We start from the raw sequence: 27,999 nt of genomic DNA, 5'->3' as shown, positions 1-27,999 counted from the left end.
ACATGTATTACCAGTTTGCTAAACCTATGTTCCACAAGCTAGACAGTTTGTCGTGATTAGGACAGACAAATGTCATAGACAAAGTTCTTCTTAAGTACAAACAGCAGTCTCCATTTATTGCCACAGACACGTTTTTATATAGTCTTTACCAGCTCGAGTGTCTTTTTGCGATTGGTTACAGGCTGCACATCATTGGCTAATTTTGCTATCGTCAATGTTACTCTTCTACTCTCTTCTTTCTCACGCATACATGTTAATATCCTCAGATACTCCTTTACTCCATTCTTCCTCATGGGTACACCTTAATATCTTCAAGGTCAATTTCTGTTCCCATACCCTCCCTGTCAGGGAATCCACGCACCCACCGTAGTCCCCCCCAACAATCCACACCACTTTTACAATTAACCACAGATATGTCTTACACACACACATGCCTCCTCACAGTATCTAATGGATAGATGGAGAAAGCTAACATTCAATCTGTAGCTTAATTTTATTTGACTTTAAATAAAAGCGCATCCACCCCGCACAAGGCTTGCTAACTAGACATTTCTCGGGAGGAGGAGCAGGCGGGAGGACGTACCCCTGGAGCCGCGTCTGACGGGAGCAGCGCCGCAACCACGACCCGCCTTAGGCCGCCCGGTGGCCACCCCTTAACGGACTGCTGACATCTAACTGACTGACAGCTAACGGATAGCCAACCGCCAGCCCGCGCCCCGCCCCGCCCCACCTCCCTTCATGCTGCGCCTGCGCATCAGAGCGCGGCGCGCGGCCGCCACCAGGGACAAAGCGCAGGCTCCGTGGGGCGGGGCTGTGGGCGGGGTGCGTCCCAGCGGTGCGTCTGAGGCGCCCGGTGGCCCGTGACGTGGCGTGACGTGGGCACAGGTGAGCGGCCGCTGGGGCTGGGTCGCTGGGGCTTGGTGGGGAACGGGCAGCAGCGCGGGAATGCGGCTGAGGGGAGGGCGGCGCCGCATCGCCCGCACTATGTCTGTGTCTCTTCCCCGCCGGGGCAGGCTGAGCTGCGCAGAACGGCGGGGCGCGCGCTCCCATGGAGGACGAAGACTGCCCCGACCTGGTCCCGATAGACGCCGTCGGCGCCGAGGAGACTGAGTCCAGCCCTGGCGGGAAGATCCCCGTGACCATCATTACGGGCTACTTAGGTGAGAGCGGCCCCCTGCCCTTCCGTGGCCGCGGCACGCCGCGCTTCCTGGCGCCGGGTGGAGTCGTGTGGGGCTCAGGGCTTCAGCTTGGGGGCATCGGGGAGCGTCGACGTGAGAGGCCGCAGGGCGGCTCGCACACCTGTACCGACAGGTCTGGCGTCCGTGCCCGCGAGTTGCGTGGGTGAGCCGGATCCAGCATCCCTGGCGCTGCACATTCAGCGCTTCACCGCGTTTCGGGCGCGGTGTCCTTGCAGCACTCACATGAAGTGCGGTTCCAGTGTGATTTGCAGAAGCATTTTGAACAGCTGTACAAGCTCTTGTTGCTGCTTTTACCAGCCTGTTTTCAGGGCCCGATTTTTGTGGTCGTGTTTGACAAATCGATTTTTGCCGCTTAATGTCAGATTAGCATAAAGTATTTGCCTCAGTTAGATGCACACTGAATTGCAGTCTTACAAATGTGAGTTTTGGCCTTCCTCCCTTAAACCAACATAGTTGTTTGGAGCTTCAAATATATATGGAAAAGATCAAGTGAAATTTAGGATGGCCAGCACTGTTCTAGGAGCTTTAACTTTGTACTACATCATACTCTCTCAAAAAACCCTAAGGGCAGGGAAGGAATTTACTCTTCCAGATTTCCCTAGTTGTGATCTTGTGCATGGGATGAAACTGTTTGTAATGTGGTATTACAGAAATTCCGAACACCTTACTTAACAATGCCTCATCTAATGGTACATCAGTGATTACTGATGACAAAAGACCTGATCAGAAAAAGCAGTGGGATGGAGAATAATAAGTACTCCTTTTGTTAAGAGAGGCATAATTAGTGTTCTAGGAAAGGACAGCCTAGCTGGTAGGGGACTTGTAAGTTTATCAAGCCCTGAGACTTACCTAATGGAAAACTGTGTGTCTTTTGATGCTGAGATTTAATGTTCTGATAGTTCCATGGGGTCAAATATCTATACAAATTGATTTTTACAGTATTACAACAGAATGCAGGATACAAGAATGGAAACACATTTCAGAAGAGAAAAGGTTTGTGTGAAGTGTGCATGTACACAGTAGTATTTGCTTTTTATTTGAACAATTAAGCTTTTAAAAAACATTTTAATAGAAATATGATGTCTGTTCTAGGAGCTGGAAAAACAACTCTTCTAAATTACATACTGACAGAACAGCATAATAAACGAATAGCGGTTATTCTGAATGAGTTTGGAGAAGGTATGTAAACCTGCAGAAACATTTTTTAGCTGTAAAATGGCAAGTATGTAAAACTCCTGGAAATCAAAAACATTGTAGTTTTAAATCCATTACTGAAATTGAAATACATCATAGTCTTTAGAAGGGCAAAACATTCTTTGGCTGTTGTTAATGAAATAATTCTGTGCATTAGTCTGTTTTGTACATAAATTCAGTCCCTCAGAATCAAGTAAATGAATATATCACCATGTTAGAAATGCTACACTTCTGTTCGTCCTATTCAGTTTCAAGCAAATGGAAATTAAAATAACACATTCTTGGATATTTTATTTCATTTCCTCACAGACACTTACAGATCAAAAATCGTCTTAGACCAAGAAAATGGGGAGATGTATGCTTGTTGTCTGTTTTTCTTTGAACTCTTTGCTTTTCTTCTCAGGATTTTTAACTGTTATGGCTGTAATTTCATATCTGTACCATAATCAGCGTTACTTACAGTTTGCACTTTGTTGTTGGTGATTTCTTTTTGTTTGATTTCATCAACAAAGATGCCTGTCATTTTTCTGGTCATGGAGCCTAAAATAAACTGTATAGACAGAGACCTTATGTGATATGGAGGTAAAGGTCGGCTTCCTTTTCTTTTAGCAAAGTTTATGGAACTTACGCTGTACTTACATCCTCTGAGTTTTGGTCTTTGTAAAACCAACTTGGCTTTTCTTCGATTTTATGAGAAAGTTAAAAGACGAATAATTTCTGAAGAGCATATCAGCTTGAATCTTTCATATATCTTTTGCAGGCATTGTCATGTAAATTTTTAGATTAAAATTATAGTACTACTTATATTTCCAGGAAGTGCCTTGGAGAAGTCCCTGGCAATCAGTCAAGGAGGAGAACTCTATGAAGAATGGCTGGAGCTCAGGAATGGCTGCCTGTGCTGTTCAGTAAAGTAAGAAAAGACTATTGTACAAGTTCTTGCAGTGGATTTATGGGGAATTGATGAAAGGAAAAGACTACATGTGTTTGATTCCTAAAACTGATAGTAGTATTGATTATGACTTGTCAGATAGAACAAGAAATGGAATTTGGGAGATGTAAATTTGTTTCCTTGTGCTGCCTTATTGGATTTGGACTTAATGTCTTTCAGAAAAATGGTGTAAGTGCCACCATATACCCCACTGGGGTATTGTAGGGTAAGGAGCTCTCCCTTTTCTGTTGGTGTTATATGCTTCTATGTAGATAGCCTAGGATTCAAGGAGGCTGGAACTAGGACTCACGTTTCCTAATTTCCACATTGAATACTTACTCTGTGGGTTTTTTTCTCTGTATGTTGATAAGTACTTGAATATTGTATACTTCAGAAAGGATGGAGAGAGAACCTTTTGGTGACTTAATGGAACACAATATTCCGAATTGTAAGCGGATGGTAGTGTTAAAAAGCAGGACTGTATTTGTTTCTTTTTCCTGTTTGTTAGAATGCTGGATTGTTTATACTAAGTTTATAATAAAGGTGGTGGTCTGTTTGTCCTGAAAATTTGGAAGAACTAGTTCTGTGGCTTTAATTGGTATAGTAAGTGGAAAACTGAAGACTCTATTGCATTGTGTTTTATGGGGATGTAAGGAATGCTGCCACTGCTGCTATATTGTATTTATGTCAGTTTCCTGTATAAGAGGCCATATTTCTGCTTCAGGCTGACTTCATCAGCTGAGGTTTAAGTAAATTGCACATCTTAATTTTGCTGTAGGTGACATAGAAAGGCAGGAGAACATGGTTCAGTTCCCCTACCTCCCTTCATCCCTGCCTTTCTTTTGTAATCTCAGCTGCCAAACCAAATAGTTACATATTTTCACGAACTGACAGGGTTTTCAGTGTTTGAAAACAAATCATCATTTAACTCACTTTTTTTTTTATGCCTGTAAGTAGTAAGCAAATACTATTTTTCAGACTAAAATTAAAGAGAAAACTATAATTTGCCCAATATTAGACCAGCAGCTTGATAACTGAGTTTCCTTTGCCGACTCTTAAGTTCTGACTCAGGTTGTTGCTTTGATGATATGGCCACTCTATTCTGTGTCAGAAGATACGTGTTTCTATGTGTTTTAGCTTGTTTTCTCTGTTCTCAGGTTTGTTTCTTCTTACAGGGACAGTGGTGTGAAGGCTATTGAGAACCTGATGCAAAGGAGAGGAAAATTTGACTATATATTGTTAGAAACAACTGGTTTGGCAGATCCAGGTAGTTCATGTTACTGTTTTCATAACCATGATCATTATTCTGTTTTTATGAAGTGCTTGTTCTCTCACCAGTCAGCTCGCTGTGCAAAATGTGTTACGAAGTGTTGATCTGTCAGGCACATGCTTTAGTTGCTATGTAGACTAAAACTGAATTAGACAAGGTGCAAAGGCAAGGTTATGGGTTTGGTTGTTTGAGTGGGTGTTGTGATTTTTTTTGTTGTTTTTTTTTCAGCTTGCTCTAAATTGACTCTAGAGCTTGACAGAAATCCAGTTAAAATATATTCGTATCAAGAGAAGACACTGGGCTTGGAGCGGAGGAGCGCACTCTAAAACCAGTAGTTTTCAGTAGCCTTTTGCTGTTCTACATTACTCCTTCTAAGTTATTAGCATCTGATGTATTGTTGTATTTGTTGTGATAGCCCTTATATTTTGTGAAGTTGTTGGTCTGTGAACAGACCAATACATTCATCTGGTATGTACAGGACAATAATAGATCTTACAAATTCTATTTGTGCCCTTTAATGATATTTATTATAAATAGGTGTTTAAACTTGAGCTCATGTTAGTAATAGCTATCTAAAACAATTTTCTCTGAACCATCTCAATTAAAAATGCGGTGTTGATTGCGAGTGAATAAAATTAAGTTGTTTCCCATTTAGGAGACTGAAACTTTCCAGCTCCAAGCTAAATAGTTGTAATAGTAAAGTAGTTAAATTCAAAATAAAGGACATTGATTTCGCCTGTGTTACACACAAAGTCTATTCTAGTGTGATTGGAAAACTATGAAGCTTTTTGGTAAAAAAATCAATAGTTACCAGAAAACTTAGTTGTTATGGCCCTTTGCTATATCTTGCATGAGTAAGCACTGTGAACAACTGAGAGGTATTTGGTGTAGATAACCAAGTGATGTTTGGAGGACTGTATCTTTTTGCTTCAGGTGGGCAGTTTTAGGTGTTAGAATGAGCTTAGTTACCTGTCTTAGACAGCCTGCCAGTAACTAAGGATTTGATAACTAAAAAAAAAAAAGTACTGTTGTTGCTGTCAGCTCCTCTTGTCCTTCATATTGTTACACTCATTTAAGTTAAATCAGTTTCATAACAAATCATGATTTTTTAAAAATAACAGTCACAGCACATCCTACAGTTGCTAGAAACTGTTTTACAGGGCCATTTTAGCAGAAAACAGGAGTAGCGTACTCCTAGGCCATGTGTAGTATGCAGGTGTTGGGTTACAGATTCCAAGTTCTTGATAGAATGTGGTCCCATTTGTCCAAATACTTGTTAATTCTTTTTGCTCAAGACTCACAAGTTTAGTATATACTGTTTTACATTCTGAAGAAATACGAAAGACTATGCGAATAGAGAGTGCTATGCGTTTCATTGTTCCAGAAGCTCCTTATTTGGATAGAAATTCCGTGGATAATGAGGCCTAGCATGTAACAAATGCTAGACTCGCATAAGCATAGAATGATTCGGTTTGGAAGGGATGTTAGAACACCTTTAGTCCAACCTCCTGCCTCAAGCAGCTATAAGACAAGACCAGGCTGTTTGCCATACGCAGTCATGTATCTCTGTCGTCTGACCATAAACATGACACAGCCTCTCCAGCAACCTGTTTCGTGCTTACCTTTTCATGGCGGAAAAAAACATAACTCTGATATATGTGGTCTGAACCTCACTTTAGCTTATTACAGTTGTCTGCCATCCTTCTTCCACATCCTTCCTCAGTCTTCTCAACGACTCACCAGGGAGGTTGCTGTTTGATTCTGCAAAAGCTGCCCCATCTCCTGGCTGAACAAATGCAGTTCACCCACCTCTCCTTGTAGGGCCTGCGTTCTGGTGTCACCTGTCTTTGTGATTCTGCGCTGATGTCTTTCCTGTATGAGGGAGTGCTGGCCACATGTGGGCTTAAAGTGCTTAATAAAGGAAAGTAACCTGCTCAGCCATGCTTATGTTCCAGCAGCCAGGGGTGTTTTTTGCTTTCTGATCCTGGGGCACACTGCTTGCTCGGCTTGCTGCCTGCCAGGACCCCCAAGGCCTTCTCCCTGATCAGTCCATATCATTATCAGGGCCTCTTTGTTCTCAAGTATGTTTCTCAATGCTCTTTCTTGCTTAATGTCGTTGGGTTCTTGTTGATCATTCCTTTCTGCCTGGCCAAGTCCCTCCCAAAGATAGCTTTGCCTGTAGATATGTCAACTGTTATTTTCTGAGTTTGGTGTTCTCTACAAACTCTTCCATCCCCTTCTGGGTTTCTGCTAGAGGTGTTGAACAGGACAGGTCTCAGGACAGAGCCCTACAGTACCCTCCTTACTGCTACCTTCCAGGTAGGATGAGTTTATAGAAGCCAGTGTAGAAGAGAAGGTCCCTAGGAGGGAGCTGTTTTCTCCCCAATGTCACAGTTCCACTTTTCTTTAACTGTTTTATCTCCTTTTTTAATGTCCTATTTTTTTGTGTGTGTACCATGAGCTAGAAACAGTGTCTGAAAGGCAAAGAGGGACAGTCCAGAATGTTTTACAAAGTAGGGACCCTTGGAATATAGTAATGGCAGGTAGTTGATATTACGGATTAAAGGTAATTTAGACAACTTACATACATCTGGAATGGTGAGATTTTGAAAGCTTTTTGTAGTCATAACTGTGGATGTGCACACAAACATAATGGTCTGGTAGCTGTTGTTAGGTCAAACGTGTGGTTGGGTATTTGACATCTATGATGCTTTCTGAATTTGGAATATAGGAGTTTCAAGTACAGCACTACAAACGGAGTTTTCTTATGACATGTCTGAATATTGATTACTGGAAAATGTCAGTTTTGCAACTAAATGTACTGCACGTCTTAGGAGCTGTGGCCTCCATGTTCTGGGTTGACTCGGAGCTGGGAAGTGACATCTATCTTGATGGTAAGAAGTGCAAGCTTGTTTTCCAACATACTGGCATTCTGTGTCTGAATTCAGTGTGATGTATTCTTATCATACAAGGCAAGGTTTCAGAAAGTGTTTGAAATACATGATCTTGGTTCTCACATCCCTAAATTTGACCACAGAGATCCACTTGCTTTTTCTAATGCTGCTTTATCTTGCTGGTGAGCTGTTTCAGGTTGCTGAATCCAAAGAAAGTTGTGAAATGCTTTGTTCAGCTATCAGATATGAAGAGCTCTTGACTGTGGTGTAAGGAAGGGGAAAAAAAAAAACTAGTTAGTTAGGTGTTATAAAACATTACTTAGGAGTAATGATACAGCTCTCATTATTTTTTCTTCCTAATGCAGTGTTCCCTAAATTGTTTCCTTTTTTCGGAACTCTTAACTTATCGACATCTGGACTCTCCTGCCTTGCCTTTTGTTTTCTGCCTTGTTGCCTTTGTACTATTGTTAGCTCTAGTATTTGCTGTGTTCCAATAAAAATCCGAGTTTACTTTAATATAAGTCATCATGATATGTAGTTAAAGAGTGTGGTGAATGCTGATTTTTTTTTTTCTTTTAATGTAGGAAAAAACCTTACATTTTGGCTTTAAAAAATGCCTTGCTGACACTGTGGTCAGTCAGTCAAATGCCCATCCAGCCAAGGAAACATTCAGTTGAATAGATAATGCTTCCTGAGTCTCTGTGAGAGAATTGCGGATTCCTGGTGACTTAGGATCACAATAACTGCATACCTCAGTCAGTCCCCTTAATTTGTTTTGATAACCTTTAAAAGTGTACCTCTGTCAATTTGACATTTCAGAAGAAGGAGGAGAGGCATTCTCCTTGTAAGAATTTCTCTCACCTGGGTCCGCAGACATTTTTTTACCACAGTTAAAGTTTACAAATAAGAAAATCATTACGTGGCAAGTCTAATGTTCAGATGCAATGGAAGCATTAAAAGTATTATAACCAGTTGTAAATGTGTTTGTATTTTTAGTTTAGTAGTTGTACAAGAAAATTACAAGTTGTTAAATTGTTAGCTGCTTCAACACATTACTATTCCATTGTAATATTCTCTTTTAGGTATTGTATCTGTTGTTGATGCAAAGCATGGACTGCAAGTAAGTTACTGGATTTGTTACACGGTTTAAAACTGCAAATTAGAACAGCTGTAGCAATAATGTGTGGATGAATTACATTTTTACAATAGTTTTAATTCTTACAATGGATGAGAATATATTTTAGTTTCTGTGGTCATTAGTGCTATATCTTGCATAGGAACAAGGAAGTACTGATATTCATAGGAATTCAGATTCTTACTAACACAGCAGCATGTCTCCTCAGAGTTGTTAGGTTGCTAGATTCCTTCTAGTTCCATGACTTCATTCAGGAATCTTGGTCATATTCCAAATTGGCATTTGGATTACTGTAAAAACAGTGGAGAAGTTTGTCTTACAGAGTGTAATTGGTCCATGTTACTTGAAAAGAGAGGAATAAGAACAAACCTGATACCAGTGTGGTAACGAGTTAAGGCTCAAATTGAGAAAGGTGCTTATGGGATGGCAGCTATGGTGAGGAGAGATGAGATGGGTGTCTAGGTACCATTTCAGATTGAAAGATTACTTAATTACGTGGAAGCAGACAAAAAGAGCAGGTGTTAATCTATAGAAAGTGTAATGTAAGATCAGACTTGTAGAACAGTGAGGTTGGATAACAGCATAAATTGTGATTAAGTCAAATAGTTCATTTATTTTTTTGTAATGGCTAGTCATAAAAATAATAATTTGCAATTTAGTAACTTAGGAAGTGACTGCTTTGATCAGGTATTGATTTTGCAGGATTCATAATAAAGGTGACCATAAGAAAGGATGCCTTCATGGTATAAAAATACCATCATGCTGTAGAAGTGTTTTTAATATCTCTGTTATTTTATAATGACTGTAAAAAGCTGAGAGAAGTGAAGACTAATGGTTAAAAAATAAGGAAGTGTTTCCCCCCTTTGTAAGATTTTTGTTTGGTTTGGACGATTTAAGTTTCTTGTTTCAATTGAGCTGATCCCATAACTGATTTACTGAAATGGGACAGTCCTGTCCTCTCCTGAATTTGTGTTGCACTGGGATGTAACTAGTCTAACCCCATAGCAAGCCAGTTTGGCGAGTTAGGCCATTATGTTTTGCAAGGACTTTTGTGGAGGAGTTGGTAGAAGAATGAGGGCAAAGGGCTGAGAGCTGTTTTGCTGTTTTAAGCGGGAACCAACTTTTAAATCAGCTCAACTATCACAAGAAAGCACAGCATGTGTTCAGTCAACTTCTTTTTCAGATGAGTGCCCTCAAACTAGTTCAAATGAGTTTTATTACTTGCAAAAATGTTGTTCTGTTTCTCTTAATGCAATGCAGGTTATTGGCTTGAATCAGACATAATTGTGTTGCAAGTTGTATTTCAGAAACAACACAAGAAGGTTTTGAAACATTCAGCTTTTCTGTCAATCATTATTTTCGGCAGCTCACTGAAAACTCTTATTGAATCAGTAAACTTATACAAAACTGACATCCACTCAGAATATTAGAAACTTCAGACTTTCTCAGGGACTTGTTAACTTGTTCAGTTCCTCTGGTTGCACAGCTTGACCTCAACAGCCGTTTGTGATTCAAAGAATTTTGAAATCAATACAGATAATGACACTGAGATAATAGGCAGCAATTTAAGGGTACCATGCTTCAAAGAAGCAACCAATCTTAAGAAAAGCTGACAAATAGTACCCTGCGGCCAGTCCACCCAAGTGAAACTTAAGTGACAATTGAAATCGTGGGTTATCGTGGTAGTGGATTTGTCACCCAGCAATCTGAAATACCTTCTGTGTTTTTTTTTTTTTTTTTCAATCAAGGGCAAACATTGGGACAATTTGAAGTGACAGTTCTCTACTTTCAGAACTTGACATCTGGACTAGTGACATTGTCTTTTTCAGGGCAACAGATCTGACGTTTAATTCAGTAGAATCAATACAGAGAGCATTACAAATAGTGGGAGAGGTTGTCTGCCAGTCATCCTGTTGTATACTGTTTATGTTGTACAGAAACAGGAAATAGTTTCAGGGTTTTCTTTTTTCCTTTTTTTTTTCTTTTTTTAAGATGACAGACTGATAGTATGCAATAATCTACTTTTGTTTTTCAAGTCAAATAAAGTTAGATGCCTGATACTTCCACTTGAAGAAAAAAATCAGTTTTAATTTACGTATTTCCCATGACATTTAATTCCACTTTCATTTGGTATCCCTTTGTCTAGAAAACCAAGTTTCAAAGTAATCTTGGTACATTTAGAGCTGATGAAGGAGTCCACAGGACTTTCTAATCTACCCGAAGATGTAAGGCATAAGTGATGAGCTCTTAATAATATTGGAGCATCAGTTTGAAGTTTTACTGCCTCCAGGTGTCTGCAATGCTTCTGCTCTGGAGATTTCTGCCTTCATGGCAGAGTGGACAGAAAATTATTAATAGCTGAGCCTTTGCTGCTTCAGTGTAGTCTGTTGCTCTGCCTAAATTACATAAGGCTTTCTGTCTCCCTTTCATTAATTCTTCTGTGAGGACATGAGCTTGGGCAGATAGGTGGAGCACAAAGCTGCAGATGATACTGAACTACTGCAGCATGACCAGAAACTGCTGCTTTTGTCAGTGCTGACTCACTCTTCTGCCCAGTTACAGCTTGAGTAGGCTGCAAACACTGGTATTGTTGAATGTGTAAATGGACTTTTTCACCATCATTTTACGGAAAAGTCCTAGATGCCATCTTCCTCAATACCATGTTGAGAAACATACCTCAGCTGAATTGGTTTTCGCTTCCTCTAATTGCAAATTAATTTAAATGTCATTTAAATGTGTTTAATTCAATTGTTTTAATTTTTGTCTAGCACTTGACAGAAGAAAAACCAGAAGGCCTTGTCAATGAAGCTTGTCGGTATGTATGTATAAATTAATTTTGTAAATCACAGTTAGGAATGGTGCTGTATAGAAGGTCATTAGAAATGGCTTCTTTTGTAAGTGTTTTTTCTCCTGCTTTGCTTTTAAAACAAGTTAGATTGGTGTAAAAAGGTTAAAAATAGAAAAGTGACTTCATGCTCAATTTGGTCTTTTTGCCAATATCTGACTTTTCTAATACGTATTTTAAGAGGGATGGGATTTTACATAAGTGAAGGGGAGCCAACTGTGCTGAAGGGAAGAAAGAATTGGATGCTAGGATCTCTCAGATGCTCAAAGTAGAACTGGAGATAGAGCAATATTTTTTGCTAGATGTGAAGCCACAATGATTAGGGGTGATTATAAGAACAGAAGTCTTCGTTAAGCAAAGAGACTTCAAGTATGGCTTTAGAAAGACCACATGCAAGAGAAACAGGGGCTTGTGAGGTTCATAATCACCAAACACTTTGGATTGGATGACGTATGAAAACAAACCAAAACCTCACAAACAAGCAAAACAAACAAAACAATCATTCACCACTAGGACCACCAAATGAACAAAAAACCAACTGGCAAGCCTTTGTAGCTTGGTAGACTCCTTATGGCACAGGAGAGCACCTCAAGGGGAAGGCAGTAGCACTTTAATGAAACTAGGACATCATGGAGTATGACTAATGTTTGCCTTTCTGTACTTACAGTGGTCATGCTATTTTTTTTGGTGCTATGGGAAAGATTGTGTTTCTACCTTACAAAAAAAGTAATTGTTTTTTCATGTTGTCTTTTTTTTTTTTCTTCCCCTTAATGCATAGGCAGGTTGCATTAGCTGATCTTGTAATCATCAATAAAACAGATTTGGTTTCAGGGGAAGAACTGAATAAAGTCAGAACATCTGTCAGGTATGAAATCTTTGGCATAACTGCAATACTGTACTGGTTCAAAGTATTTAAACATAGTTCCTTCTTGCTGTTAATACAGAAATCAGATCTCATGATTACATTGACAAAAATCATTATTTTAGAGGGGAAAAGTGACTGCCCCTTCTAAAGGCATTTCAATACTTTTATTTGCTTATACAGTCTTTGCAGTCTGCTTATCTGGGTAAGATTTGATGTTGCTCACTAAGGACAAGCCTTTGTCTTAAATGTCTGTACTCTTACATTTTTGGGTAGCTGTTCCCATTTTTCAGAATTGGCATCAGGGAAAAAAAAAAGTATGTTGGTAGATGTGAATTCACTAGCAAATGCAAAGATATATGAAGTCCCAAATAATTGTCAGGGGTGTAGGACAGCCAAGGGTCTGGATCAAATTAGAGATTAAAGACATGCCCCATCTTTTTCTATCAATACCATGATAACCAAAATGAAACACGAAAATTTTTAAACAGTTTACAACTTTATTAGTGTTTTGAATTCTAAAAGTAAAAATACTTAGACCCAACAGAGTGTGTCTTGAGTAGTCTTGGATAGGAAAATGCAGTCCTTGCAGGTAGCATTTTGTTGTTGGAACTTGTAAAGTTCTCCAACCCTTGCTTATGAGATGAAAAGTCACAAAAAAGAAGTCTGGTGGGATGTCTATTGGTTTGTTCAAGCTGACAACAGAGTTGGGGTTGTTGTTGTGGTGCTGTTTTTCATGCTGCTTTGCATGGAAAACTTGTTCAAGCAATATATTACAGTTGCATTTTCATCTAACTTCTGTTTTTTCTGTTTGATTTTAGGTCAATAAATGGACTTGTCAAAATTCTAGAGACACAAAGATCAAGGTATTAAAATGCCACTGTTAATAGGTATCACATCCTGCTTCTTTTGTGACAGATTTAAGTATGCTGTTAGACTAGTTTGCTTATAGGAAAGCTTTTGAAGTAGAAATATTTAACTCAGTATTTATTTTACTAATAAACATTTAAAGTTGGGTTTTTTTAGAGGTAAGGACTTTTCTGTTATTTTTCTTTGTTACTGTTCACATTCTACACTCTAGAAGTGTTTTTAAAAAATGACTCTCAAGATGTAGCTTAGTTTACAGAGCTTACCACTGGTGGATTTTGCTGGGCTTTGCAATTTAACTGTAACTATTGCTTAGTGGTTTTTACAAAAGCTTGGGCAATATTTTTCAAAACCTGCATTTTGTTTGAAGTTTAATATGAATACGGCTTTTAATTACTGAAGTTGTATTTTAGTCATGTTGCCGTTTGTGGAGTAATAGCCTTTGGAGAGTTTCTGAAAAATGCTAATACAGATGTAGTTTAATCAACTTCAGCATATTACAGAAATGTAGCAGATTTTTAAGGGAGTGTTACAGGTAGAAATGTGAAGTTTCTTGTAACTTGTGGACCAGATCTTGCAACCAAAGAGCAAATTGCAAGGCCTAGTTGTCTGTGATCGAATTATTGCTCACATGCACTATAATGTTTTCTTTCTGTTCTGTCAGCTTAAAGATTTTTCTCACTTGTTATGACTGCTGCAAATAAGTTGTTACTGTAAAATGACTTTGAAAACATTGTAAGGAAGGTTATAGGAAGAAAAAGTAATTGCATTGTGTTTGCTATTTTTTATTGAAATTCTGACGCAGATTTCTTCTTTAATAAGCAGCTAAATGAAAATGGTAATCACAGGTGTTAGGAGAGCAGTGTATCTTTCAGACCGCTGGGACTGATTTGTGTACTGTTACATCAATTATTTGATTATATTATGACAAGTGTTCCTATAATAAAGGTTTATGTATTAAGCAATTTTTGAAGGGAAAATAGTAAACAATCTTAATAAAGTATACTTGGCTTTTCTAAGTTACTGTCAAATGTAATTGGAAAGTGTAGTCTATATTGCTTTGATTTTAAAAAATGTTTCTAGTGCAAGTATGTAGCTAGCTGTTCTTACAAGTAAATATAATCAGTGCTGTCTGTTCTGTATTACATTTTTCATTTGTTTGTTTCAGTTGTTAGAGACCAAATTCTTCATAGTAACAGTTACCCAGTAGTGTATTTCAGTTTCTTTTGCTAACATTATGTCAGTGTAAGCTACAAGGTTTTTTGTATCATCTTCCAGGGGTTTGTGTGTATGTTGAGAGTTTGTATTAAGGGTGCCAAATAGTTGCTGGGAAGAACTTCAGGGTTCATTTTCCCATTTAGGGAAAATCAATTATTATTCAGGCATCCAGTATGAGGTATTTTATAGTCATTCTTGGAAGTACCTTGTATTTTACTACATTTTTTTAAAGTTATGTTTCTGTGCTTACATATTACTGTGTAAATAAACACTATGTTTCCTTGTAGAAGACAATACCAACCACCAACATCCAAAAATAAGGCTAAGGACTGATTACGTTAGTATGATAGACAGGAAAAATATAAGCTTCAGCGAACTATTTTAAAAATAATTACTTAAATATACACAACATTTGAATATAGCAAAAGTACGAAGCTTTTTTTCTTCCCTCTGTTTAGAGTTGATCTCTCCAGTGTCTTGGACCTGCATGCCTTTGACAGTTTATCTGGCATAAGGTATGGTGATAATTTTGGTGTCTTTCGTTAGAAATAATGTCCATTGTATAAATACATGCACAAAATAGACAGACTGAAATCCTGGCTCAAATTTGCATTTGAGTTTCTGTTGGAAATTCTAGTTTAGTCAGTTGTTTAAAATTTTCACTTTGTAAGCGGTATTCTGAGATTGCACAAATTTCAAGTAGAAAAATTCTCAACAAAAGCCTTTTGACCTTGTAAAGTTAAATAAGCCAGAGTGTGCATGATTGGCTGGCTTTTTTTTTTCCCCCAAAATACAAGTTCACTCTTTTCTGGTCATCTTAAAGGATTTCAAAATTTTTCTCACTTCACTTGATGATGAACTGAGGACCTCCGTAGTTCTCACAGAAAACAATGAGTGACTGAGGTTCCACCACAAATGAAGCCACTGTGAATTCTGGTTACTGAGTTCCATGGTGGTTGGTTTGTTTGTTTGTTTGTGTGGTTTTTGGTTTTGTTTTTTTTCCTAATACCAAATGTGTGCTTCAGCATCTAGTTGGGTGGAAAGGTAAAACTGGAGGTGAGGGTAGGAGGAGTTTCTGTTCACCTTGTGTGCTGAAGTTCTTCAGCAAAGACAGCAAGGATTACTGGACCAGTCATAAAGGAAAGGAAGGAATGTGCAACTGAGGGCAGGATCAGCTTCATTTTTCTTCCTGGACACACACTGTTAACTTCAGAGAAAGAAACAAACATTTTCTTATTCACAGAAGGGAGAAATTGCAGAAGGTGCAAGCTAGTGATCTCTAGTAGATGAGATGTGCTCATCAGATTTTGTGGAGAACTGGTGCAGTACTACCCAAAGGAGAACCTGCTTTTCCTGAGTCTCTGCTGCCCTTTCTTTTTGCTGGCACTGGCTTTTGTCTGATCTGTGAAGCATAGTGTTTCTTTTGAGCTCCTGGTATGTACCGATTAAATTGTACCAAAGGCAGCATCAGGGAGCTATCAGAATAGGCATCCAAAAGGAAGTTAAGGGAGGAGGAAGGCATATATATCCTTTATGGTCAGTGGATAACTATTAGGTTATAAGCCAGATCATAAACCCATATCCTGAGCTCTTATGATGTATTCGCTAGTTAAACTGTCTCATCTTGGAGCCACACAACAGAGAGAAAGCGGTAAGAAGCTGTGAACCAAAAGGGAATAATTCTTCATAATGGCAATCTATAGTTAGATCTGATTAGCTGTAATATTGTGTGGCATTCTGCAAGGTTTACTAAGAAGTGCTGTCCTCTAACAAATCTGAAAAAGTTTTTCAGGAGCTGATTATCCCTCCCCCTCCCTTTCTCCCCATAGGGATGACTTCTGCCCTATCATCTGTAGCAGAAAATATCTGCATCCAACACCATTTGAGCACAAATACACACCAGTGCACTAATAAAATTGCTTTTTAAACTGTATACTATAGTAAGGATTTCTGCCAGCATAGCAGACGGACACAACATCTGATCAGTGTGACTGTACTGGTAGAACCTTGTAGTCTATGCATGCCTGAAGTGACAGGAAACACATCAAGAGTTCAGGATTCTGTGGAACACAGTATGAGAAGAAGACAACAAAACAAAGAAGATGCAAGGAGGAGTTTGAAATATTACTTCAATAGCAGCCAGTACCTTTTCCCCCACCGTTAAAGCCTTCTTCAAATTTACAGTCATCAGAGTAGAAGGAGCGATTTTGATGGGAAATCTTCTCTGAAGTAGCAGAGAGCTGTCACAGTGACTTTTGCTGTAGTATTCTTATTTTCTCTATGTTGGACATAAGGCAGTGTTCTCTGGTATAAAAACTGTATTTCAAGAAATCTTGCACTGTCTTGGTTAAAGAGATGTGGGTGTGTAATTAAAACTGCAGTAGAATTTTACGTTGTCACACAAAATGTTTTGTAAACTAAGATTCAGGGTCTTACTGTATCAAGTAGCCAAGTTCATTAATGAAGTAGAGGGGAACCAATTTTGAATTAGCAGATACACTACACAGTAGGAATGAGCTGTGTGTACAGCAGAGTTGGAGTGGGAGCTGTGCATATAGTATTTCACTTAATGTTAACAGATTTTATTCTCACAGATAATGGCTTTGTACATTTTTGTCTTGCTTTTCAAATAATTCTTCCAAAGGTTTATTTTTTTTTAAAAACCAACATCTAATCACAAATTCTAGTGATTTATTTTTCCCTTTTTGCTTTAATGATGCAATTTGCCTTTTTTTCTTACTTAAGGGACTATCAAGCGTTTTGTTCTTGAACTATAAATATTTAAAATCCCAAAGATACTACAAATAATTTCCATAATCATGTTCATATTTTATAAAACTAACATTCTAGCACAAGTCATTAATTAGATCAAACTAAAATGATTAAGCATATCTGTTTTGAGATTAAAATTGAATTAACAGTTGAGGCTTATTTTGAGTATGTAGTCTTATTTTCGATATTTTAGTTTTGCTCTGCAGTAGTGAAGTTTATTTAGATTTTGAAACAATGACATTTTGTCCATTCTACTAAAATGCAACATTTAACTTCATTTATTTTCAGTTTGCAGAAGAAACTTGAGCATATGAAGACAACACATGCACATCTAGATAAGGTAATTACCAAAACTACTGCTTCAATCTTTCTGTAAGAACAAGATTGTTCAGGGTAGTTGCAAGCATTGCATGCTAATGATGTTACCTGTTCAGGTTTCAGTTAGTGAATAAAGTGTTTTATGGTATTTGGAAGATTACATTGAATACGTGTAGGAATGTGCTTTATCGTAGACGGATTCTAAATGGATATAGTAAGTCTTACTTTCAAAAACAGCTTCCGTGGCTCCAGATAATCACACCATTCATTGATTCACATGAACAGTGTTACTGAAACAGACAAATAGCACTACTCTTTCTCATATTTGCAGAATCAAGTTCTACTTTTGTAGCCAGTCTTTATCCTGTAGATTTTCTGTCCAATTGTTGTCTGTACATGTAGATAATAAGGCAGATGTTATTCATGACTTTGCTTTCTTTAAAGCTTTAATAAAACTTCACCAAGTAGTTAAGCATGTGTAGATTTCCGTTCTATGAGTGCTTCACATTGTTTTCACAAGAAATAATAACAGTTTAAGTTTTAGCAGTGAAATAGATTCAGCACCATAGGTATCAATCCTGTAAACACATGTATGCTGAAAAAAAGAAACAATTCTGTTGATATTATTTTTGGTATGTCAGATTAAACTGGAAAAAAGAATTCCTCACCCTGCCCCACACAATACTCAAATCTGTGTGTGTTTGTATCAGGGTAGAGTCTTATCTCTCTCTGTGTACAACATACTGATGCATAATGCAGCTGCAAATAGCATTTCAGCCTTTGTGGCTCTGATCTGAGCAAATACAGTATTTTTTGTGATCAGCATCTTTTTCCCTACATTTGTCTCTGAAATCAATCTGGTCCAACATCCCTACAGAATATAAATGGTTCTATGCTAATCAGAACTTTTAAGCGTCTCTCTTAGCCATGATGTACAGCTTTTACTAGGAAGGCTCCCTTTTAATTTTGTTTGTTTGTTTTCCAAATGTGATGATCACAGTATCATTTTCTGCTTAGGCCCATCTCAAAACCAGAACAGTCTTAAGTCAGGGAATTACTGAATTTATTGCCAGGCAACAAAAACTGGTAATTACTGATTTGAGTACTGAAAAATGCAAAACAATTACACAAACACTTGCATGAAATGATTGTTTTTGTAGTGTGGAGCTGTTTGATCAGTAGAAAACAATGAGAATTTGTTGTTACTATCCCACTTGAGTTCAACACCCACATTTTTAAAGATGGTTGTTGAGACAGATGAGGCATAAATGAGAGCAGAACACTTCAGTCGCAGTAGGCTGCCAGTCCTTGTGGGGTGATAAAGCCTACTTATTATCTTCATGTGGAAGGTCAACAAAAGCCAAACTACACTGCATGGAGCACAGTTAACTTTTGTTTGTCTTGTTTTGAAGCTGCTTGAAGTGTTAGCTCTTGGTTGTTTTGCTGAGTTCACTTAGTCATTAGGTAAACATTTATATTTGCTGCCTGTTGCTTTTATTTTTTTTTAAGTTAAAATAGTCATCTGAAAGCAGCAATAATTTCAAAGAATTTTAGATGTATGAAAAGTAATTGTAAGCTCTTCTATGCCATTGAGAGGTTATAGTGACAAAAATAAGTGTAAGACACATAAATTCCTTTATTTTTTAATAATTTAATATTTTTAAACTACACATTTATTTTCATGTTCTGGTTTGATAACTGGTTCTGAGCAGTAAGCTGGTGGTTGCTTTGGACTAAGACATTACCTCAGATGCCTTTTTTTTTCTTTTTTTTTTTTAAATCTATTCCTACATAGTCTTCCTTCTAAAAAGCTTTTCCTAGCATGAAAGTGTGGATATGTGAAAAATATGTTGATTATTTTTTGTCTGATAGAATTGCGATGAATATCAGAAATTGTGACAAAGATCAATATGCCAAGAAAATAGCATTCTTAAACATGTTTGAAAGATTGAATTTACTAGCCTATAGGAATTACAATTATAAGACTTTCTTTGAGAACAAACATCAGCTACAGCAAAGAATTACACAGTAGAAACTAATGGCATTAAACTGTTAAACGTATTGTGTATGTACCTAAGTGCACACCTGCCGTGGGGGAGCGGTTTAGCGTTCTGCTTAGTGCAGAACAATATTTAGATTTCTCAAAGAAAAGTGTGATTTAAAATAGTTTGACAGTTTCACTGTATTACTTACCGCATGGAGGAAATATGCCAAGCTGAATGCTGTTGACTTTTTCTCCAGGAGCCTGATACCTGTTAGCAGTGCAAACTTTCAGGTGTCTTCTCTCCATGATAACTGTTTGCTTCACAGTCTGTATTTTAGAGCTCTGAAGGCAAACTTCCAGGTGAGGCCTGATAACCATATACAAAGCGCTCTTTCATGAAACAAAATTTTCCAAAGGAAAAAAAAAAAATTAATGGAGTAGAATAGCAGGAGGGCTGGCTCAAGCTGGATACCTGCACAGAGGTCCAACCTGAGTACAGAAGACCATAGGCTTCTATATCTTTACAGACCATTCATACCATGATTCAATTCAATATGAATATTTCACTTTGGGGTCTCCTTGCTTCTCATTGGATCTTTTTTGCTGATTTCATATGTGCTGATTTCAACTGTAGCCATTGTTTACGGTTCATAGCCTTGCAGGTATTGTTTGTCTGAACAAATCCCTTTCTGTTAGCCTTGAAATTTAATTTTTTCCCATTCTTACCAGCAAAGTGCAAAATGGACCTTATCTTGCAAGTGTTCAGGGTAGTTTACAGTTGCTTTTGATAAATATGAGCAGAATTTTACAGCTTAAGACTTCAGCAAATCCAGCTTACTAAGTAATGTGAAGCAGAGAGTATACTAAAAATCATACAACCTTACACTTCTAAATGATTAATTGTATTTATTGTGCATTTACTTAAACTAAATTATTAATATTAAACTTAAATTGGGCTCATCCACTGACCTATGAGTAATAAAACCATCACCGTACAACCCACTTACTTAGCAGGGAGAGCTCAAAGTGGGCTCACTGGGGCTGTCGTATTTATAGAATGAAGTGGTTGACTTTTAGTCAAATTGCATGGAGTAGGAAAAGTCTGCACGAGAGTCCCTGCGCCCACAAGTTACCAGTGTTCAGTCTGCCGTTCTGCTTCCCCGTGGGTTTCCCAAAAGGAGTTCTTGGCCTGGCTGTGGCTCAGACCTTTACCTCTTCTGGAGCCTAGACCAAATGGCTGCTGGTTTGGTTGTAGGGGAGTTGAGTGCATCCACCACAACACCCAAACAGAACCAAGAAATGTAGCATAATATAGCAAACTAGAGTACAATAGTTTTTTTTTTTTTTAATTTGATAAGGGTATAAAGTTGCTTTTTAATAAGGCCAAGTTATAAAGAACACTTTTTGAAATTAGTGTAATGATATGTTTATGCAGTTTGGTAATAATAAACGGGTCTTTCCACTTACAGGGTATTATTACAGTAACATTTGAAGTTCCAGGAAATATAAAAGAAGAAAACTTAAATCTCTTTATTCAGGTAAGTAATACATCACTGTGAATGGAAAAATCATTGTGGCTTTCTATAGAAAATTATCCAATGCCATTCTGTTTATCAAAACACTTTTCCTTTCCATAGAATCTTCTGTGGGAGAAGAACATTAAAGATAAGACTGGGTGCACCATGGATGTCATAAGACTGAAGGTTAGTCAGAAATTATCAGCTTCTGTGTTTTATGCTTTCTTCTGTTACACCTAAAAAACTGTAGTGTGCTGTCAGTTACAGACCTATGAAAGGCGCTACTAGATTGTGGGAGGAGAGCAGACAGAACGGAGAATAGCAGTTTATTATTGTTCCATGTAGAGAGTTTGTTATCTGCTGGCTCCTGGAACAACTCTAAAGGAGATAACTGTCAGAGAAGCAAAGGTTGGTCCTCCTTGTTTTGAATTGAGAGGGAAGACATCAGTGGCAGTCCTAGACATCAGTGGCAAAGTTAATAAAGTTAATAATCAGGACACACTTAAATCACTTTCTTTTTTCACCTTCATCGCTTTGAAAGATTCCGTCCATCTCATTAAATGTCTCATTATCAAGATATTGGATACTTTAGATTGCTATCTGCAATTATAATTGTTGGCATAATAAGTGGAAGTTCAATTTGGCAAAACACAGCAGCACAATACTGGTTGTAGTCTATACTTCAGACTTTTTAAAGTATTGTCAGACTGCAGTTTTAAAGCTGCAGCCCATAATTACTCATTTTCATGGACACTTCATTTGTTTTTCAGTTGCATCGTTTTGAGAGGACAATTTAGGATATATTTTTCTTCTCCTTATACCAAGCAGCCATGTAAATCATTAAAAAATGAGAATCAAGTCTGTCATTTGGCAGGCTGAAAGAAATAAAAGAAAATACACTGCGGTTTGTTTTCCAAGAACACTTGCGCGTCGTGGATAGTGACATTATTTTCATTTCATTGGAAGAAAGGATGTATTCTTGCTCCTTCAGCAACAAAACAAGAATATCCTTGTCTTCACCTTCCTGACAAATAGAATAAAGTAGCCACTGATGCATCTTATGCTGTCTGAAAACAGTACTGCAGTGCACAAGTACATTTTTGTCGTATTGAGTGTTGGAATCAAGTAATTCTTTAGGAGATCTGAGGCCTGTGACAAGCTGTGTGCTGGCCCTCAATCATGGACAAATAAACCAAAGAAAGTGAACCCCAGGTAATTATAGAATGAGTTCAGAAGTTCGCTGCTTTTATATTTATCTCTTACCTGCAGTCATAATCCTTTTGGCAGTGATAGTCATAGAACTCCAACTAGTCTGTCAAATACAGACTTTTTCATGAAATGTCTCTAACTTTTTTTTTTATTTAATTTTTCCTGTATGTAAATATAAGACATTTTACAGAACATGTTCCACTGAAATATTTTACAAAGTTTAAAAAAAAAAATGGGGAAAACTCTTTTAATGTAACTTTTGTTATGTGGGTTAATGGACTCACTCTGATAGTAATCCCTTCTAATTCTGTTGCTAGTCATTTTACTTCACAAATGTTTGTTCAGTCTCCAGTATTCAAAGACCCTGCTTCAGAATAGTGAATATACTGAGCATGAGAGCTTAATCAGAGTAAACTGAAATCAAACATTTTTGCTTATTTTACATAATCTTTGCTGACAAGCAGTCTTCCTTGGACAGGCACATCATACACCACATATATACCATATATACTATATATATATACACACACACACAAATATATATATGAATATATATGAGATGTGTATTTATATATATTCGAAGTAGCATAGTAGCTGCTGACATTTTATTTTTACTTGAACACACTAGATACTGAACAAATGAGGAACAGAAGGCAGAGTATGGCAAAGTGTCATTATTAGTCTTTAACAAACACATGTGAGAATGGATGTTATGAGTAGAAGTGATCATACTGCATTGTTATTTTGACTAACTGGTGCATAGTGGTCAGAAATATTTTTCCCTGCTTGGACTAGTTTCAAAGTTGTTGGTTTGTTTTCTCTTAGATGTTTCATTTTTAAAGGTTTGTTTATATATCCTAACAGTTATTTTTCTGGTAAGGGACTGGTATCTATTCAAGGCAAATCTCATCAGGTGATAGTCCAAGGTGTCCATGAACTCTATGACCTGGAAGAGACTGCAGTAGAGTGGAAAGAAGATGAAAAGAGAACAAATAGGCTGGTCCTAATAGGTAAGAAATTATGTATCTCCTTGTTTGATTTCAAGAAGCTGCTCTTTCAGCAGGCAGTCCTGTGTCTTTTCCAGTGAAAAGCAACTAAGCTGGCCATAGTAAAAGCAGTGAGTATGTTCAGTATGACCTTGAGTCAAAGGTTTATCCATCAGGACCTCCTGCAGTTTTATATTCCATCTGAGAGGAATCTACACAGAATCACAGACTGGCTAGATATGGAATGGACCTGTGGAGATCATCTAGCCCAACCCACCTGCTAAAGCAGCTTCATCAGAGCAGATCACACAGGATCGTGTCCAGGCGGGTTTTGAATGTTTCCAGAGAAGGAGACCCCACAACCTCTCTGGGCAGCCTGTTCCAGTGTTCTGGTACCCTCAAAGTAAAGTTGTTTCTCCTCATATTCATATGGAACCTCCTGTGCTTCAGCCTGTGCCTATTGCCCCTCATGCTGTCATTGGGCACCACTGAAAGGAGTCTGGTTCCATCCTCCTGACACCTACCCTGGAGATATTTATAAGCATTGATAAGTTCCCCTCTCAGCCTTCCCTTCTCCAGGCTGAACAGACCTAGATCTATCAGTCTCTCCTGACAAGAAAGATGCTCCAGACCCTTTAAGGGACAATAAAGTAAACTACTAAGTATTTATAAATTATATTGGCATATTTAATGTTATTTTTAAATCCATAATTATAAATGTGATTATGGGAATAGTTTGAGTGTTTGATCAAATTTTCAGTGACTGTAAGGAAGGGGATTATAGCCATTAAAATGTATAAAATCTGTTTTGTTTCTGAAAAGCTTGTAATGCTGAGGTTGTACATTTCTGTTTCCTACTTGTTACTCTCTGCTTTGCAAAGTGTTTTTATGACCAAAAAGCTGCCAGTTTTCCTCATTTCCCTTACTTTTACGGCTTGAAGTCTGTTGTTGCATGTAAAATCTAAAGTTACCTTGTTACTGCCAGCTTAATTTTAATATTCCTCTGCTTTCACTCATTAGCATAATAAACATTTTATTTGCAGAGAAGGCTTGCAGGTTGCTACTTGCATGCGTTTTTTGCAATACTGTAAAATATAATTAGCTAATCTATTTCTCTTTGCAGGCAGGAACTTGGACAAGGAGACCATCAAAGAAGTATTCATAGCCACTGTGAGAGAGAAACAAGGAAATGGCTGACATCAAAGTACAGAAAAGATGAAATGTCAGTGCTTAACCCTGCAAACTTTTTATCACAGAAAAGGCCGAATGACGTGCAGTATAGTAGTTTATTTTTCCTCTTGCGTTTTACACGGCAGTTAAACCCTGAACTCCTCCTAAGAATCTCAGCTGACCTACTGATTAAAGACTAGGTTTTGTGGTCTAGAATGAGACACAGAGAATTCTACCATTTTGGATTTGGCTTAAGTTATGTCAGTAACATAATTTATCTGTGCAGAAATGCAGATAGGCAAAAGGCTGTTGTTTTTGCTGTAAATGAAGCATTACATGTTTGAAGCCTAGTGATTTCTCCAGCTAACTGTCTTTTACTACTGGAAATGAAGCAACAGTGATTATTGCCAGGGATGCAATCACAGTGAGAAGTATTTAGTGTTTACTATTAAACTGTATTCTATCTCTTTCCACTTCTTTTGTGATTTTTGAATGTATACATCCATCTCAAGTACCACTAAACCTGTTGTATAAAATGAAACTAAAGATACATTGATAGCAGAGGCTCAAGACCACATGGAATATGTACTATCTGCATAATAACTATGAATGCAGCATTGAGTCACCTAGCCAATGTGTTGAAAGGTGTAGCTGACCTCACAGATCACAGAATCACAGAATGGTTGGGGTTGGAAGGGACCTCAGGAGATCATCCAGTCCAACCCACCTGCTAAAGCAGGTTCACCAAGAGCAGATCGCACAGGAATGTGTCCAGGCGGGATTTGAATTCAGTTACTGCTGTTACTTTAGGCTTTACTCTACAGTTTGTCTGTATTTCTAAAGTACGACGAAGCTTCCTGTCTTTGTTCTATCTTCAAGGCCATGACCCTGCCAGTTCAGGATTTAAGGGACTGGGGACAGCACATTTTCACTGTGTTGTCTAAACTGCCCTGTGTGATTTGTTATGGAGTTCTCTGATACTGTGTTTGGGTACTGTCCTGAAAACTTACTTTGAAGCTTTTATCTCTGTGCTTGATACTTTTACAGTTTAGAGTTGAACTTCTTGTCCTGTACCTTCTCCAGTAGTCATTGTTCGCCTCTTAGCTTTAGAGGGATGTGTTAATTACAACTGAGTGAATGCAAAATGAGTGAATGCAAAAAGTTAAGGTGGAATTAAAAATGTTTCAAAATATAGTTCTAGGACATGCAGCAGATATCCTGAAGAATGGACTCTTAGCTACAATGCTTTGTGATGCATCTGGACAAGTAAAAATTGTTTCACTGCTAGTGGAAGCGTTAACTTGCCACATACCTAGAATTTGCTTTGGGATAAAAGGTGCATCGAATTAGGGGGAAAAAATAAAAAAATAAGGAGGATGTTCTTTTATTAGCCATCTTAAAAAAATTATTTTTGTTTCTACTAAAATAAATGAAGTTGGAGTCTGTTTCCCAAGAGCTGAGGAAGGAGACATTGTTAATCTTTCACTTCCAGGAGATGGTGTCTCATTTGATTTATACATAAAGTCATGTGTCTAGTAAGATAGAGTGAGCTCTTCAGTCTCCCAGTGGATACATTACCAGACACAGCTTCATTCCTCACCTTATAAGTAGTTTTAGATAGCTTGAAGAAGTTTCCAGAGATCAACTGTTTCTATAAACCAAAGAGGAGTTAAAAGAAAGAACATACACTTAGAATGTTGTTTTCTGTCCAGCAAAGCATTGGTGGCATTCGAGTGAGATGGGTATATTGTTGAGCAACATCTTTACAGTTTCCCTTTTGTCTCTTCATTTTGAAAACTAACACCTTCTCACACTGATACATGTTTTGGATTCATAGAATCATAGAACGTCCTGAATTGGAACCGCAAGTATCATCAAGTCTAACTCCTGTCCCTGCGTATGACAACCCCACAGTTCACACCATGTATCTGAGGACGTTGTTCAGTCTCTTCTTGAACAGTCTCAGGCTTGGGGCTGTGACACCTCCCTGGGGAGCCTATTCCAGTGCTCCAGCACCCTCTGGGGGAAAAGCATTTTCCTAATGTCCAACCTGAGCCTGCCCTGGCACATCTTCCTGACATTCCCTTGGCTTCACAGAATCACAGAATGTTAGGGATTGGAAGGGACCTCAAAAGATAATCCCATCAATCCCCCTGCCAGAGCAGGAACACCCAGATGAGGCTACACAGCAATGTGTCCAGGTGGGTTTTGAATGTCTCCAGAGAAGGAGACTCCACAACCTCCCTGGGCAGCCTGGTCCAGTGTCTGTCACCCTCACTGAGAAGAAGTTTCTTCTCATATTTAAGTGGAACCTCTTGTGTTCCAGTTTGAACCCCTTACCCCTTGTTTTGCCATTGGCTGTCACTGAGAAGTGCCTGACTCCATCCTTGTGAAACTCACCCTTTATATATCTGTAAACATTAATGAGGTCACCCCTCAGTCTCCTCTTCTCCAAGCTAAAGAGACCCAGCTCCCTCAGCCTTTCCTCATGAGGGAGATGCTCCACTCCTTTCATCATCTTTGTTGCCCTGCGCTGGACTCTCTCCAGCAGTTCCCTGCCCTTCCTGAACCGAGGGGCCCAGAATATTCCAGGTGTGGTCTCACCAGGGCAGAGTAGAGGGGAAGGAGAACCTCTCTGGACCTAGTAACCACCCCCCTTCTAATACACCCCAGGATGCCATTGGCCACCTTGGCCACAAGGGCCCAGTGCTGGCTCATGGTCATCCTGCTGTCCACCAGGACCCCCAGGTCCCTTTCCCCTACACTGCTCTCTAATAGGTCACATTCCCCAATTTATACTGGAACCTGGGGTTGTTCCTGCCCAGATGCAAGACTCTACATTTTCCCTTGTTGTATTTCATTAAATTTTTCCCCGCCCACCTCTCCATCCTGTCCAGGTCTCTGGATGGCAGCACAGCCTTCTGGTGTGTCAGCCACTCCTCCCAGCTTGGTGTCATCAGCAAACTTGCTGACAGTGCACTCTATTCCCTCATCCAAGTCATTGATGAATATATTGAATAATACCGGCCCCAGTACCGACCCTTGAGGCACTCCACTAGATACAGGGCTCCAACTGGATTCTGTCCCATTGACCGTGACTCTCTGGCTTCTTTTCTTCAGCCAGTTTGCAGTCCATCTCATTACCCGATCATCCAGACCACACTCCCTTGGTTTAGCTGTAAGGATGCTGTGGGAGCCTGTGTCAAACGCTTCACTGTCACTGGTCACCAGAGAGAAGAGCTCAGGGCCTGCCTCTCCTCCTCTTGTGAGGAAGCTGTAGCCTTGATGAGGTCTCCCCTCAGTTTCCTCTTCTCCAGGCTGAACAAACCAAGTGACTTCAGCCACCCCTCATACAGCTTCCTCTCCAAACCCTTCACCAACTTCGTAACCCTCTTCTGGACATTCTCTAGTTGCTTATTATCTTTTTTTATCCTGTGGCTCCCAGATCTGCACACAGTGCTGCAGGTGAGGCCGCACCAGTGCAGAGCAGAGCGGGACAATCACCTCCCCAGACTAGCTGTCTGTGCTGTGCTTATTGCGTAAGCAATAATTGATCCTGCATGAAAATTAGTCAAATGATTGCTATCAGTGTTATGGACTGAGTTATAAACATCATGTAAATGCAAAATTG

At 38.7% G+C, this 27,999-nt stretch overlaps 1 protein-coding gene across 3 annotated transcripts; it reads left to right on the top strand.

Moving 5' to 3' along the window:
• Nucleotides 1-740: 740 nt before the first annotated feature.
• Nucleotides 741-24,841, top strand: LOC136115320 (zinc-regulated GTPase metalloprotein activator 1A-like). Of its 3 annotated transcripts, XM_071801913.1 has the most exons (17): nucleotides 741-885; nucleotides 1,014-1,160; nucleotides 2,139-2,192; nucleotides 2,292-2,378; nucleotides 3,207-3,303; nucleotides 4,497-4,588; nucleotides 7,426-7,485; nucleotides 8,568-8,605; nucleotides 11,389-11,435; nucleotides 12,244-12,330; nucleotides 13,149-13,193; nucleotides 14,871-14,927; nucleotides 17,473-17,524; nucleotides 20,956-21,024; nucleotides 21,124-21,189; nucleotides 23,093-23,222; nucleotides 24,322-24,841. In XM_071801913.1, the coding sequence occupies exons 2-17, from the start codon at nucleotides 1,049-1,051 to the stop codon at nucleotides 24,393-24,395; spliced, it is 1,167 nt and encodes a 388-aa protein (XP_071658014.1). In that variant the 5' UTR covers nucleotides 741-885; nucleotides 1,014-1,048; the 3' UTR covers nucleotides 24,396-24,841. The 3 variants fall into 3 exon arrangements, with proteins under 3 accessions (XP_071658014.1, XP_065717438.1, XP_071658015.1); XM_065861366.2 differs by lacking the exon at nucleotides 2,139-2,192; XM_071801914.1 differs by lacking the exon at nucleotides 741-885 and having other exon boundaries at nucleotides 907-1,160.
• Nucleotides 24,842-27,999: the final 3,158 nt, after the last annotated feature.

This window comes from Patagioenas fasciata, chromosome Z (genome assembly GCF_037038585.1).
Source record: "Patagioenas fasciata isolate bPatFas1 chromosome Z, bPatFas1.hap1, whole genome shotgun sequence".
NCBI lineage: Eukaryota > Metazoa > Chordata > Aves > Columbiformes > Columbidae > Patagioenas > Patagioenas fasciata.
The sequence above is the reverse complement of the archived record's forward strand: the minus strand, read 5'-3'. Positions and strand labels throughout refer to the sequence as shown.